General features: G+C 39.5%; 1 protein-coding gene across 4 annotated transcripts in view; it reads left to right on the top strand.

Moving 5' to 3' along the window:
• The window catches only part of SIPA1L2 (signal induced proliferation associated 1 like 2), a 206,822-nt gene that overhangs the window by 150,971 nt on the left and 41,807 nt on the right, over positions 1-14,044 (top strand). For all 4 annotated transcript variants that reach the window (XM_060242967.1, XM_060242960.1, XM_060242953.1 and 1 more), the window contains 4 exons: positions 3,068-3,171; positions 6,884-6,987; positions 9,902-10,290; positions 12,696-12,920. In XM_060242967.1, coding sequence (XP_060098950.1) covers positions 3,068-3,171; positions 6,884-6,987; positions 9,902-10,290; positions 12,696-12,920 — 822 coding nt within the window. The remainder of the gene's footprint in view (positions 1-3,067; positions 3,172-6,883; positions 6,988-9,901; positions 10,291-12,695; positions 12,921-14,044) is intronic.

Genomic DNA, 14,044 nt, shown 5'->3' with positions numbered 1-14,044 from the left:
GTTGGATTCAGCTTCAGCCCGCTCAGTCTGAGCCAACCTGCCACGGCTTGCAATGCTAGGTCCAGGCTTTCTGGGCCGGAGTCAGGTTGGCCGTCCATTAGTAGATAGAGCTGGGTGTCATCTGCGTATTGATGGCACCCAAGCCCAAACCTCCGGGCAATCTGGGCAAGGGGGCGCATGTAGATGTTAAACAACATCAGGGAGAGAACTGCCCCTTGTGGCACTCCGCATACTAGAGCGCCCCGGAGCTTCTGGATAGCACTCGGGAAAAGGGGCGGGCCATGGGCATCCAGGGAGCGTTAGGAAAGCTTGTGCATCCCGTCCGCGGCTCCCTGGGTGCTCTCCAGGTGCTTCCTGGCCTTCCAGACAGCTGGGAGGCGCCTCAGAGCCGCCCCAGTGAAAAGGCACCACTGGACGTGGTGAGTATGGGACAGGGGCAGGCGGCAGATGTTGCCATCTGGAGGGGTTTTTTGGGTCAGTCTCAGAGGTGTTTCTGAGTCGACCCAAACTGCCAGTTTTCTTTTTCTCAAATTAAAGCAACTTTATTGAAGATAAGACAAGGTACAAAATAGATCATTAAATATAACATAAATCAGTGAGAGAAGCAATATCAGATAAATTGTCAATCAGCAGTACTACAAAACTGATAAATAACTAAATAAATAAGTAAATAAACCACAAATTATATAAATCAATCAAAAAAGTGAGGGAAGATCACTTTGCATTATTTGTATAAAGTAAGTAACTCTAAACATAGAACAGGTTTAATTAAATCAGTGGAATTTAGAAGTATAACATTTTTTTGATAAATATGAACACTTAAGTTTTTTTTTATTGGGAGCATTCCATGCCAAATCAACAAACATGGGTTGCATCACTGAAGACATTCTCATAGCCCTCTAAAATGTATACAAGATCACTTTTTCCACAAAAAGAGGAGTTTGTTCCTCTTACCTTTCTTGTTGCATTTGGAAACTCCAAATATATTTTAAAATGTAGTGTGGTGTACCAAAATTAACAGAAATGCAGCATTAATTGATGTCCAGCTTTTATAGGAAATGTCCATATTTTCAAGAATCCTTACACTCATTATGTGTGCAAAAAGATCCAGTAATGAGTGCTGTTAGGTGGATTTATTTACTAGTGATTAATCCACCTGGCAAATTGAATTGTGATGTTTCCATAAACACAATGGCTTGAGTTCTGCAGACCACTTTTGCTGATGGAAAGGATTTCTGTCAGCTGAGCATATTTTCCTTGCCCTCCCACTCCTCTTGAAGCCTCAGAAGACTCCCTGAAATGCTGTTCTTGGGGGACAAGAAACTCACAAGAACAGCATGAGTGGCGAGTTGGAGGCTTTTAGCAGGAGGAAGCAAAAATCAGCCCTCCTTCCCCTTATATTAGTAGAAATTTTTAATGGGACAACCATGATGTGTTGGATGGCCAAAATCCTGAAAAATGGAAAACTATTCCACTCTTGACCCACAGCTGTACAAGGCACTATAATGTTCCACACCCACTATTTCAGTTTTAAACAAACCTCCCCACCCCCAGTCATCTTGATAAACCAATCAATTAGCTTGGATGCCACCTAGAATTTCTGTGGGCACAAGGTCCTATATTTATGGCCCTGGCTTCAGTCTCTGGCATCTTCAGGTTAAAAAAATCAAGTAGTAGGTAATGTGAGAGAAATGCCCCGTGGCACAGAATGGTAAAGCTGTAGTACTGCAGTCTGAACTCTCTGCTCACAACCTGAGTTCGATCCCAGTGGAAGCTGGTTTCAGGTAGCCGGCTCAGGTTAACTCAGCCTTCCATCCTTCCAAGGTCGGTAAAATGAGTACCCAGCTTGCTGTGGGGAAAGTGTAGATGATTGGGGAAGGCAATGGCAAACCACCCTGTAAAAAGTCTGCCGTGAAAACGTTGTGAAAGCAATGTCACCTCAGAGTCGGAAACGACTGGTGCTTGCACAGGGGACTACTTTTACCTTTTTTTAATGTGAGAGACCTTTACTAAAAAGTGCCTGCCAATCACAAAATTGTGAGCTTGATAGGCAACAATATGACTCAGTGTAAGATTGTTTTATATATGCATGTATACTTTGCTATTAGATAATCACTAAGTTGCATCCTGCAGCTAAAATACTTATGAGAAACACAGTTAAAATGATACAGCTGTCTCCTCTAGTAATAATAACAATAATAATAATCAGCACAGTTTAGCTGACATCACGGTACAGAGGTGGAATCCTTTTGGAGACTACTGAAGGGATTTACGTAGATGCACATACACACAAAACTGCTTTATACTGAATTGGACCTTTAGACAATCAAGGTCAGTATTGTCTACTGGTGGTTGTCCATAGTCTCAGGTACAGGTCTTTCACATCATATATTATTTGATCATTTTTAGCTGGATGCTGGGGATTGAACCTGAAACCTTCTGCATGCCAAGCCACAGTCTGACTGCTACAATTGGCTCTATCAGACCCACTCTTCCCCCTGCCCTTGAAGTAGCTAGCAATCTGAAATAGGATTAATTAATATTCAACATCTGTCTTTAAATGCATTGTAATGTTTTAATTGTTTTATATTGTGCATGTTTTTATTGATACTGATTCATAAATTCTATTAGTATTAATAATGATGATGATGATAACAACAATAATAACAAAGTTCTAGTTTAAGAAAACTACCCAGAATATAGTAACAGATGTGTTCTGCTGCTATGTGTGCCTCTTCTGTAAGTGCAGTTTAGAGCATAGTAAAAATAATTGCTTAATTCATATATATATTCAATGGATAGACATTTTAAAGCATTACATTTACTAGAAACTAGACAGAGACATATTAATGGCAGAATTTTAAGGAGAAATTATGATATGTTCCAGTTATTTCATGTCAAAGCTCTTAAGTAATGTCAAATAATTTTTGAAAGGCTTGCAGAAATTTCTTGCTCCTGTTAGCTTACCAGCTGAAAATCCTGCAGTCGTGCTAAAGAAAAGCACGTTTTGAATATAATAAGCTGCTTTCACAGGGGGAAAAGCATCTTGATTTCTCTTTGTCGCAAGGTGCCAGTCCCCTTTGCTTCACGAGCATCAAGGTTTGGGTCCATTGGAGAATGAAGGAGGCAGAGAACATGAAGAATCTTTGGAAGGGGCCAGACATCCTAGTGGTAATGAATAACATTTCTAAACCGAATTACCATTTTTGCTCATCCTTTCCCCACTTGTATGGAAGTCTGTATCATAAAAGATCTTAATAAAACATACAGCACTTCCTAGTTTAAGAGTACAATGAAAATGTCACATTGAATCAAACAGTAGCAACTGTGGTGGCTTTTTACCACAATGGTCTTGCTGCTTTTAAAATACTCTGTGGAATAAATCTGTGGACCTTGTTTTCAAATAATTTTTTTTTACATATGAGACCTCTGCAACTAAATGTAAATTTACATATACGAACACATATGTGCGTCCCTAGCTAATCATGGGATTCCTAGTTAACACAAAACAATTGATAGTTGACACAAAACATTAATTCTGAATTTGTGGAAACTTGGGAGCAATGCACTGATATGTTCAGATGTTCTAAAGTACAGTTTACATATATCGAAATGTTCTCCCTACCAAAATCCTTGTACTTCTCCCTTGCTTTTTCTCTTCTTTTTGTGTTACATGTCTTTTATGTTACTATTACATGTTTTTCTCAAACAATTGTAGACATTCTTGTACACACCCATATTCCATCACTTTCTTGCACAGCCCTTCACTCCTTGCACATTCCAGTGCTTTCTTGCTTACACATGTACACAGTCTTCTGTGCAAATCTGAGAGTCTCTCCTAGTTTATATATTACAAAGCAGTGTGGTTGCAGTTTCTTTGTGGCTTCCATGCTGCTGCAATAATGGTCTGATTCATTAATCACATGAAACATGTGTACTGTATCACACATCCTATAGTAGCTGGCAGGTTTGCATGGTTATGCCCCATATAATCTGTCAACCTCATATAATCCTGGATTTAGCATTGGCTAAAGCCATGAGGGAAGTGTCAGCTGTGCTATCTTTTAATGTATACAATGCATTTCTCACTCAATTTTTGCATATTCATTTCTCACAAAGACCTTCTGTCACCCAAATATTATTATCTTCCTCATTTGTGTGTGTGTGTGTGTGTATTGCCTACATGTACAAGCACCTAACTCTATGAGGTATAACCCAATGTTACTGTGCCAGTTGACAGTAGAAGCTGCTGTAAACTGCCTCCTGTGCCGTTATTGCAGCACCTCTTCCTCTTCTGTTTGCTAATCCATATTTAATACTAAGGTTTTGAAATAACTAGTAGGGGTGTGTAAAAAAATGCATTCATGAAAATTTGGATTTGGGGGTATCGGGACTTAAAAATTCAAGGGAGGTGAATATCTCCTAATAGCCGATTCGGTAGCCAAATCTGATTCAGGAGATATTCAGCTATTCCCGAATATATGGCTCCGTTATATCCTATGGGCCATTGAAGTTAATGGCAAAATAGGGTATTATGAATTGGGGAGGGAGTTTGAGGTAGAGACTCCAGATTTTCAGGACAGCTGCAGGAGCCTCTCCCCCACAGAACCCCCAAGTTAAAAAAAAAATTGGACTGTGGGTCCAAAACTAGTGGTACCCAAAGAAGTCCGTTTCCCCCTATGATGGGAAAAGAGCAATCAATCACTTTTCCCACTGTAATTACAGTGGGGAAAACTAACTTTTTTTGGGGGGAGGGGGTTTGAGTGAGAGGCACCAGATTTACAGGACTGCTTCTGGTGCCTCTCCCTCACAGAACCCCAAGCTTCCAAAAGGATTGGACCAGGGGGTTCAACTCTAGGGACACCATCTATGATGGGAACACCTACCCCAGGCAGCAGTCAGATTCTCCTAGAGAATCTCTGCAGTCAAGTCAACTGTGTTGTGGGTGCCAGCTTGCATGGAACATAGTTGCCCAGCAGAACAAGTGCTACTGTCACAATGGTAGTGTAATGCACAGAATTTTAGTTCAAATTAGAGAATCTTTCAGATTTAAAAATTGGGGGCTTTCTGTAGGGACTGTAGTACAGAACCAGCACATTGAACGCACTAGTGCCAAGCAGCAGAGATGGGGCATGGACTTTCCGCATGCAAAGGAGTTGCATACCGAACCACAGCCCTACAGAAGAAATACCTGTGGGGAATCCTGTAACGCTGCACTGTAATTTTGGAAACCAGGACAGGACATTTGAGTTTTAAAAGAAGCTTCTGAGAAGTCATGGCTGCTCAAGGGGAACTTCAAGTTACATGGCAATAAGTTGCACAAATATCACCTCTAGTCGTCTTTTAAAAGCAAGTAGCTTGGGAACCTGTCACTGCACCATACTTATTCTAGCTTGTGGTTCTGGCATGGCTCGCATCCTAAGAAAGAAGCATTCCTATCTATCATAACAAAGCCGAGAGACCAGTCACCACAAAAATACTCAAGACATAGGAACCCCCAGGATTTAATAGAGATATTGGCTTCCTATCTCAATGGACATAATAACTTGCTCAGCTCTTAATTTTTCCCAGACTTCAGACACTGTTGGTTTTAAAAGTGCCACTGGTCTCAAACTTAGTTCTCAAGTATGTTATTAGTAGGGGTGTGTATACCCTTGTGGTCTGGGTATACCAAAAGATGAATGGACACAAATCTGAAATCAGGATTCACAAAGCGAGCAATCTGTTTGACTGCAACATCATTTCAGAAGCAGACTAGAACAGGAGATTTTGGCAGCTATTCACTATATAGCAGGGGTGGCCAACAGTAGCTCTCCATATGTTTTTTGCCTATAACTCCCATCAGCCCTAGCCATTGGCCATGCTGGCTGGGGCTGATGGGAGCTGTAGGCAAAAAACATATGGAGAGCTACTGTTGGCCACCCCTGCTATATATGACCCAAATACAGCTAAATCAGCTATTTTTCAAGGTTGTATTTGGTTCGACCAAACCGAATGTACACCCCTGGTGACTAGTCGTGAGAAGTCTGGTTGTTAAGACTTTTTGTGTGTGCCTGGTCCATTAATCTCTAGCACATATGTCATTGTATTGCCTATTCTTGGCAAAACAGACTAATACATACCCATTTATTGACTTTATTCCCTAGTTTTTCTAAACAATTCTCTCCCTCCCCATCCTGCATCCCTATTCTTTTTTTTGGTGGGGGTAGCAGTGTGATAATGGAATGGTGGCAACAACCTGAGCATCCCACATTATCTGTTTGGGGATGCAGGGAGTTGACTGTGCATATGCAATTAGTTTCATTGTGTTGGTGAATGATTTTAAGTGTTGCTCTCATTACAGATTCCATCACATTTTTTGCCAAGCCCTCATTTTTTTCCTTTAAAAATTCAATTTATTCTCTTCCCCTCCAGTAATTGCCTGTTGTACATCTGCACAGCAAGAGTTCAGAAGCTGCACATTGATACCACATAGAGCTGCTGAGAACTACAGTGCTGCCCCCCCCCCCATCCCATTCAGGCCTAATTCAAACATCATGTGAAAATAAATCATATGACTTATTGGGCTCAATGGAAACCAAATTCCACTTCCTCCTCCAGTCCACCCTTTCCTCTTGGTAGCCTTTCATATTCTTGCTTATGTTTGTTTCGTGTCGTAATACTGCATAGGAATATTTACAAATTAGCTCTTCTCCTACCTACATCTCATATTTTAGTATATTACATAGCTATATTAATTTAAGTAAACAGAAAAGAGCATGGTGTCTTATCTGGAAATTCCAAAAAAATTCTTTATGTCAAATGTGATAGCATTAAGTTATGAGTTCTTTGTACGATGTGTTTTGTGTTTTTAGAAATTAAAACACATAATTATTTATGGCAGAAACCAAGTGGCATGCACCATCTACCAAAGTCTTGAGTTCCTATAAAGACCGGGCTTTACAGAAAGAGAACAGTGACAAGGATTCACCAAACAAATTTTCTCATGTAAGTCTTTTTACTTAGGGCTTCCCAACATAGGGCTCTTTCTTGTATGAATGTGCACACACAATCTGTGATGCAAAGGGGAGAATATAGCCTGGAAGAATTTGCAAGAAACTGGTGCTGATGAAGCCACCAGCTTAAGAGTACTATCATAGCTTTTACATATAGAGATGGGAAACATAGAGAATATTCTGTTTTGAGAGGCAGAAGCTACTGGTGAAAAGAAACTTATTTCTGTATTTTTCTATTGACTACTCTTCTTTTTTGGCATTATTTTTCATGCTACTCTCTTGGTGGAATTTGTACAAAATGAAGTCTTCCAGTCTCTTGGCAAAGAGGCCAGCCAATTATATCTACCCACATTACAAATGGAGATGACAGTGTCTGGCAATTTTCTAAATATTATGCAGAATTAATAAGCATCTCTAATTCAGAAGTGGTTTTCTGGTAGTGACCTAGAAACCAATAAATGCCCTTTATAACATACTTGTTTGGTGTAGTGGTTAAGTGTGCGGACTCTTATCTGGGAGAACCAGGTTTGATTCCCCACTCTTCACTTGCACCCGCTGGAATGGCCTTGGGTTAGCCACAGCTATCGCAGGAGTTGTCCTTGACAGGGCAGCTGCTGTGAGAGCCCTCTCAGCCCCACCCACCTCACAGGGTGCCTGTTGTGGGGGGAGAAGATATAGGAGTTTGTAAGCCACTCTGAGTCTCTAATTCAGAGAGAAGGGCGGGGTATAAATCTGCAGTCTTCTTCTTATTATTATTTTGAGATCACTTAGTTAATTAAAGCCTCACTAATGTAAGTATTACTCCAGTATCTCATTAGAACTTGATTTACATTGGCTTGCTTACTCCTCAGTATGTGTGTTCCTATTGTATTCAAGTGACATTCATGCTTTTTCATTTCTTAACATATTGTAAGGAATAAAAATCTACTTTTAATGACCAGTGATTGCATATTTTATTATTTAGGCAAAATTTTAACTTTAAAGAATGCATCTAATTAGAATCTTGTTGTGATTGCTCTTGTTAATTTGGGGGGCGGCAGTGATGACCTATTGTTAAGAAACAATTATTTCCAGTTGAATTAGATAATGTGAGGATTGAAGTGTGAGAATTGGAAAATAGAGCCTATTGTTGCACTAATATCAATTTTGTGGTAAATTGATGTAGGAATTAAGCCAAGCCATATTCTCCTTCTTTCCCTAATTTACATATCTAACCCTTTGCCCTACCCTTCAACTACAATTTAAGTTTGAGTGTGGGCTTTTGTGAATAAAACAAAAGAGCATCCAACAAATTTGCTTTTTCAGACTGTTTTATTCCTACAGCCTGTTAAGATTACTGCCAGTGCTGATCCCTTGCTCTTCTAGAAAACAAAAGGTTGAGGGTTGGATACAGGCTAAACTTTCAGTTTCCACTGATTCCCCACTCTTGTAGCAAGTCTTTCTCATACTTTTCCTGGGTTCCCGGTTTCCCAGGAGCAGCATCTTGGGGAGATTAGTGGACTGCAGGCTGTATAGTTCCATTTCACTGAAGAAAAATTTAGTCTGGATCCAACCTGGTAGCCAGAGGCAAGTGCTTTCAGTGTCATTTGAGAAGCAACATTCTCACAAGACTCTCCTGCATCTTGGCATCTACATTTCAGATATAAAACAAGCTGGTTGTTTTGTATCTGGGAAGACTCTTACTCCCTCCTTTTCCAGGCAGTCACACTTCTCAGTTAATTCTGTTTTCCCTTTTACTAAACAGTGACTACATCAGAGTTAGAATTTTCTATAAGCTGTATTTTAAGGTAAAACAGGGGCTGCTTTGATGCTGTTTGTTTATATTTTATTTTTGAACATTTCACACCTAACTGGCAACAAACCAAAGAACTACTGTATGTACATTCAGAAGAATTTGAACTGTAGCCTGCTGCTATTACTCTATTTATTACAAGCTGCTTTTGAAAGTTCCTTGAGTTATAAAAGCAGTTTGCTGATGATGTGAGAGCATCTCTTTGTGAAAGACCAGTCTAAATCCTTGCTAGGCAACTGGTTCTGGCAGCACTGTGTTCGAGAATATGACTTCACTCTGGTGGCCTAGTGTGAAAGCACCGTGAATCATTTTGAGAGGATCGAATAATCTGGTATATAGTAGCTCCTAGAAAACCAATCAGGGCTACCAGTGGTACATCTTGTGGGAGATCCAGCAGACTAACAATGATCTGTAGCCATCCTCAGCATAATTCTTTTTTGAGTGTGCAGATCATCTGAGAGTTGCCCACATATCTAATATGAGTGCTCTTATGTTTTAAGCTTACTTATAACCCAGCTCTGTAGTCTCATATAAGCAGATTTATTTCTGTTCCAAAAACAACAACAACAAAATTTTATTTGTATCCCGCCCTCCCCGCCGGAGCAGGCTCAGGGCGGAGCAGGCTCAGGGCGACACAAGCAGAAGTTCCACCGCTATATGAAAAGCATTACTTCATCTATGAAAAGCCACTAGTGATAATTTTTGTTCAGTTATATGGAAGACTTTAGAAAATCTCTGGCAATAATAACCAGGATTTCATGATACAATATGAATTGCTGGGTATATATCTGAACAGAATTCACTCTTTCTTTCTTTCTTTGTTTATTATTATAGCGGTCCTCAGACCAGTCATACAGAAGAATTCACAGTGCATAATCTCATATAGTCTTATATGCAGTGAAAAAAATCCTGTCTGCTTTTCAAATGTATTGATAACAATACTAATGACTCCATTCATATATGTAGCAAATAATATTAGCTGCATAACCTGGTATCTGTGCTAGTTTTATTTGGTGCTTCTGAAAATTATAATGTGACAACATTTACATCCACTATTTGTGAAAACTCTGAATTATAGTAAATTTTAATTGTGTTGTAAAATATTTCTTTAAAGATTGGAGACAAAAACTGTTCCAGCCATTCCAGCAGTAATACTCTGTCCAGTAATACATCTAGCAACAGTGATGACAAGCATTTTGGCTCTGGAGACCTAATGGATACCGATTTGCTTGGATTAACTTATAGCAAAGGAGCTTCTACTGACAGTGGAATTGATACTGCTCCCTGTATGCCCACCCCAATTTTAGCTCCTTTGCACCTGGCTGGAAGCCGGTCTGGGATACATGGTCATACTGATCAATGGACTGAATCTTCTGAAACTGCTGGACCAGATGATGAGCAAACAAAAATGTATAGTATTCACAGCTATGCTTCTGCTATTTCTAGCAGCCATACAGGCGATGGCAGCATGGGAGACCTCAGTGAAATATCTTCACATTCCAGGTAGGTGATTTGCTTTGATATGGGTAATCATATAGTTGTTAATATGTGGATTTGCTTTTGTTGTAAGTAAAATTGCATTGCACTAGAAGCATTCTTGTAGTGCACCTCAATATAGCTGAAGAAAAGCAAAAGTAATTATTTTCCTAAAAACTTATTCCTCAAGATTGTCTCTGCATTGTTGAGGTGTGTGTGTATGCATGTATGTGTATACATACACGCACACATATACTGAAAAGTTAAACAGAGTGTGTGTGTGTGTGTGTGTGTGTATATATATATATATATATATATTCATATTCATATTCTATTTGCAGTAATAGCACACCATATAGGTCATTTATTCGAGTCATCTGGACTTGTTTGCTTTACAGGATATTTCCATCTTTATAATTTCATTATGAAACCCATCTATTACACTGCTATTCTTTAACTCTAAAATCTTTGGGTAATTCCAGTAAAGATACCTTACATAGTTGTTCAGTTGTACATTAATGTCATTTTATAATGATTACAAGCTCTTCTGTGTTTCATTTTAGATTTTTCTTCAGATATAAAGGTGTGATGAAGCAATATTACATAATATTATATTTTAAGGCAGAGATAGAAACACTGTATAATGTTTTTTGTCCTGACATACACAGAGCATATACAAATCATGAACTGTAATCCAAGGAATGCTGTGCCTGTCATACAGCATGGACTTTATGTGGGAGTTGTGCTTGGAGGTTAGCTCCTATAAACAAAAACAAAAGCAGCCCTTTTCTCTTCAGATTGAATGCTACACATTCACAACAGAACAGTGAAAGAAATGTTTACACATAACTCTGATACTGGAGTTTTTGTTTGTAAATCAGCACTGCTGATTCAGGTTGGTAGTGAATTATTTTGTTGCTAGTAGATTTGTAGCTCAGCCCTAGGTTTATTTAGTCAGAAGTCCCCTGACTTCAGCAGGGCATCATTTTCCAGTCTTGGTTTTGGTGTTGTTTTTAGATTTAGATTTGGTTAAAGATTTGCAGCAAATATTTTTCCACCTTTCCTTTTTCTGAAATACGAAGCACTAGGTAAACAAACAAAACATGCATTTTAAATATCTGTTATATACTTTAAATGAAGTGCATTTTCTTGGTTTCTATGCATCCAGTTTCATCCAGGCTGTAGAAGTTGGCACTATAGTAGGAAATAAACCTTTTCAAAATAAATCACAGGGGGAAATTATTTAAAAATTCCAGAGGGGTGGGAACATCTGCTGCTGGACTCAAAAGGAACTAGAAATGAGTAGTTGTGTACAATAAGAAAGGCTATTTATACATGGGATTTTTCCCTGCATGGAACACAGGAAGCCCCAGCATGATGCTGGGTTCATTCCAAGTATGATTTATTACTTTTATCTGAAGAATAGCAACTTGTTTTTTATCTAGTTTAAAGGGGGGGGGGCTTGTAAGTTGCCTGATAATGGCATGTTGGTCTTGTTGTTCATCCACACCCATATAAGGGGTGGAGCTAAACTGAACTTTTAAAATGGTATGGGGTTATAGCCCCTTTTAGTCTCCTTTAAAGGACTTTTTCCTTGCTGAATGTAAACATAGCTTGAGAGAGAAATGTGGGGGGCAGTGGGAGTTTCAGATAGAGATGCCAGCCTTCAGGTGGAATTTGGTGATTCTTTGGCATTACAGTTCATTTCCATATTACAGAGTTGTTCAGAGCTGTTACAACTGAACAGCTATGTAATACCCCATATTCTCCTTGGAGAAAGTGGATGGTTTGAAGTGGTATTCTACCCCATTGAGCTCCCTGTCCTCCCCAAGCTCCATCCCAAATCTCCAGGAGTTTCCCAACCTAGAGCTTACAACCCTATCCCCACACTCCCTCCCAGTGGAGATGGAGGACCTGGCAACCCTAGTTTCATAGATGGAGTAGGGTCTCAGTCTGAGTGCTGTCACACCTGTGCTTGTGCAGGCATAATTAGTAGAAATAGCATTGTCGGGAGGGGCAGCAGTGTGTGGCACAGGAACAGGGGTATTGTTGTTCCCCTTTGCAGCTAATTGTCCTTCCTTTCAAAGTCATGTAAACTATTTATACTCATCCTACTTTTCTGATTCATCAATCGGAAGTGGTTAACACCCAGTCTGATTAATTTACCTGTCCCTTTGTCTGAATGAATGGTGTGTTCATCTGACCTCTGCAGTGGAATGTGTAATCCACATGTGTCATGTAAAGTGCACCTTTGGGCCTTTTTTATCATCTCCACCCTCCCCCAGCCTTTTTCTGCCTATATTTGTGTATATAATCTGGTGACTGAACATAATACTTCACGCATCTGATGAGTTCCGGCTCTTGTTAAGGTGCTACAAAACTCTTTGGTATTTGTGTTTGGTTTATTTTATTTTATTTTATTTTACTTCTAGTGGGTCACATCATTCAGGAAGTCCTTCAGCACATGGCCTCAAAAACAGTGGATCTTTAGATACCTCTAAAGTATACATAGTGTCTCAAAATAGTAGTCAACAGATCTCTGGCTCAATAGCAAAATGCTACCCTAGACAAGGAGCAATAAGCAAATATGTCATTGGCTGGAAAAAGTCAGAAGATAGCCCTACACCTGAGGAATCGGAATCTTCTGAATGTCAAGAGTAAGTTTTGCCATAAATATTTAGGAGAATGTTTATGAAATTAGAATGTGAGGAGTCTAAATTATGAAAAAAAAGAAAATGAAAGCTCAGTAATAACTCCACAGGGCTAGGAAGACACAGTCTTCAGTCAGACAGGTTAGTATCTTCAGTCAGACAGGTTAGTATCTTCAGTCAGGCCATGAGTATCCTGCTTCCTGTTTCTATTGCATCAAAGCAGTAAGAGAGGTCACTGGCATCAGAAATGTAATTCATGGAAAATTACATTATGATACATATAACCTGTTTCCTTCTCTGATCAGGATATGATAGTGAATTATGCTGCCTTTAGCAGTTATTAGTTGTAAGTGTATGCCCTAAGAAAGTGATGTCCAGTTTTCAGAGGATTTGTAGGAATGCCCGCTTCAAGCTGGGAAATTCTTGAAAATTTGGAAGTAGAACCTGGTGAGGGTGGGTTTAAGGGAAGATAAAATACCATAGAGTCCACCCTCTTAAACTGACATTTTCTTCAGGGGAACTGATCTCTATCATATGAAAAACAGCTGTAGCTCCGGGAGATCTCCAGGCCCCACTTGGAGGTTCACAACCGTATACATTTGTAAAATAAACCCTTAAGAGTTTAGTTATATATTCCTTTGTTGTACACACTTTGTGTGGTTATATAAAAAGGTACCTGTTATTCCAAACAATTTTAATTAATCTTTTACAATAATATTTGCTTGTGAAATAGAACAGATAACAAGGGAATTGTCACTGATAATTCTTATGCAGCTATTAGACTATTTTCCATAAACTGTATTCAGTGGAGTGGATCCCACCCTTATCCTACCACTTGACTTGCCAAAATTTGAAGCCTTCTTCCAGCCTAAGGAGCCTTAAGTGGCTCTTCCTCCAATGAAGAGCTACTAAGAGTCATTTACATTGAAGGAAGGCTTCTTAGGCTGAAGAAAGTCTTTGTGGAGGAAGGTTGGATCTTCATCGTGGTCTCTGTGCAGTCTCACACATGAGTCACATGGGTCTTGCTGCTGGCAATGATCCCTACCTTGGAGTTAGGGTTGCCAAGTCCAATTCAAGAAATATCTGAGGACTTTGGGGGTGGAGCCAGGAGACTTTGGGGCAGAGCCAAG

This window comes from Heteronotia binoei, chromosome 1 (assembly GCF_032191835.1).
Source record: "Heteronotia binoei isolate CCM8104 ecotype False Entrance Well chromosome 1, APGP_CSIRO_Hbin_v1, whole genome shotgun sequence".
Lineage (NCBI taxonomy): Eukaryota > Metazoa > Chordata > Lepidosauria > Squamata > Gekkonidae > Heteronotia > Heteronotia binoei.
This window is presented reverse-complemented; position numbering and strand designations above follow the sequence as displayed.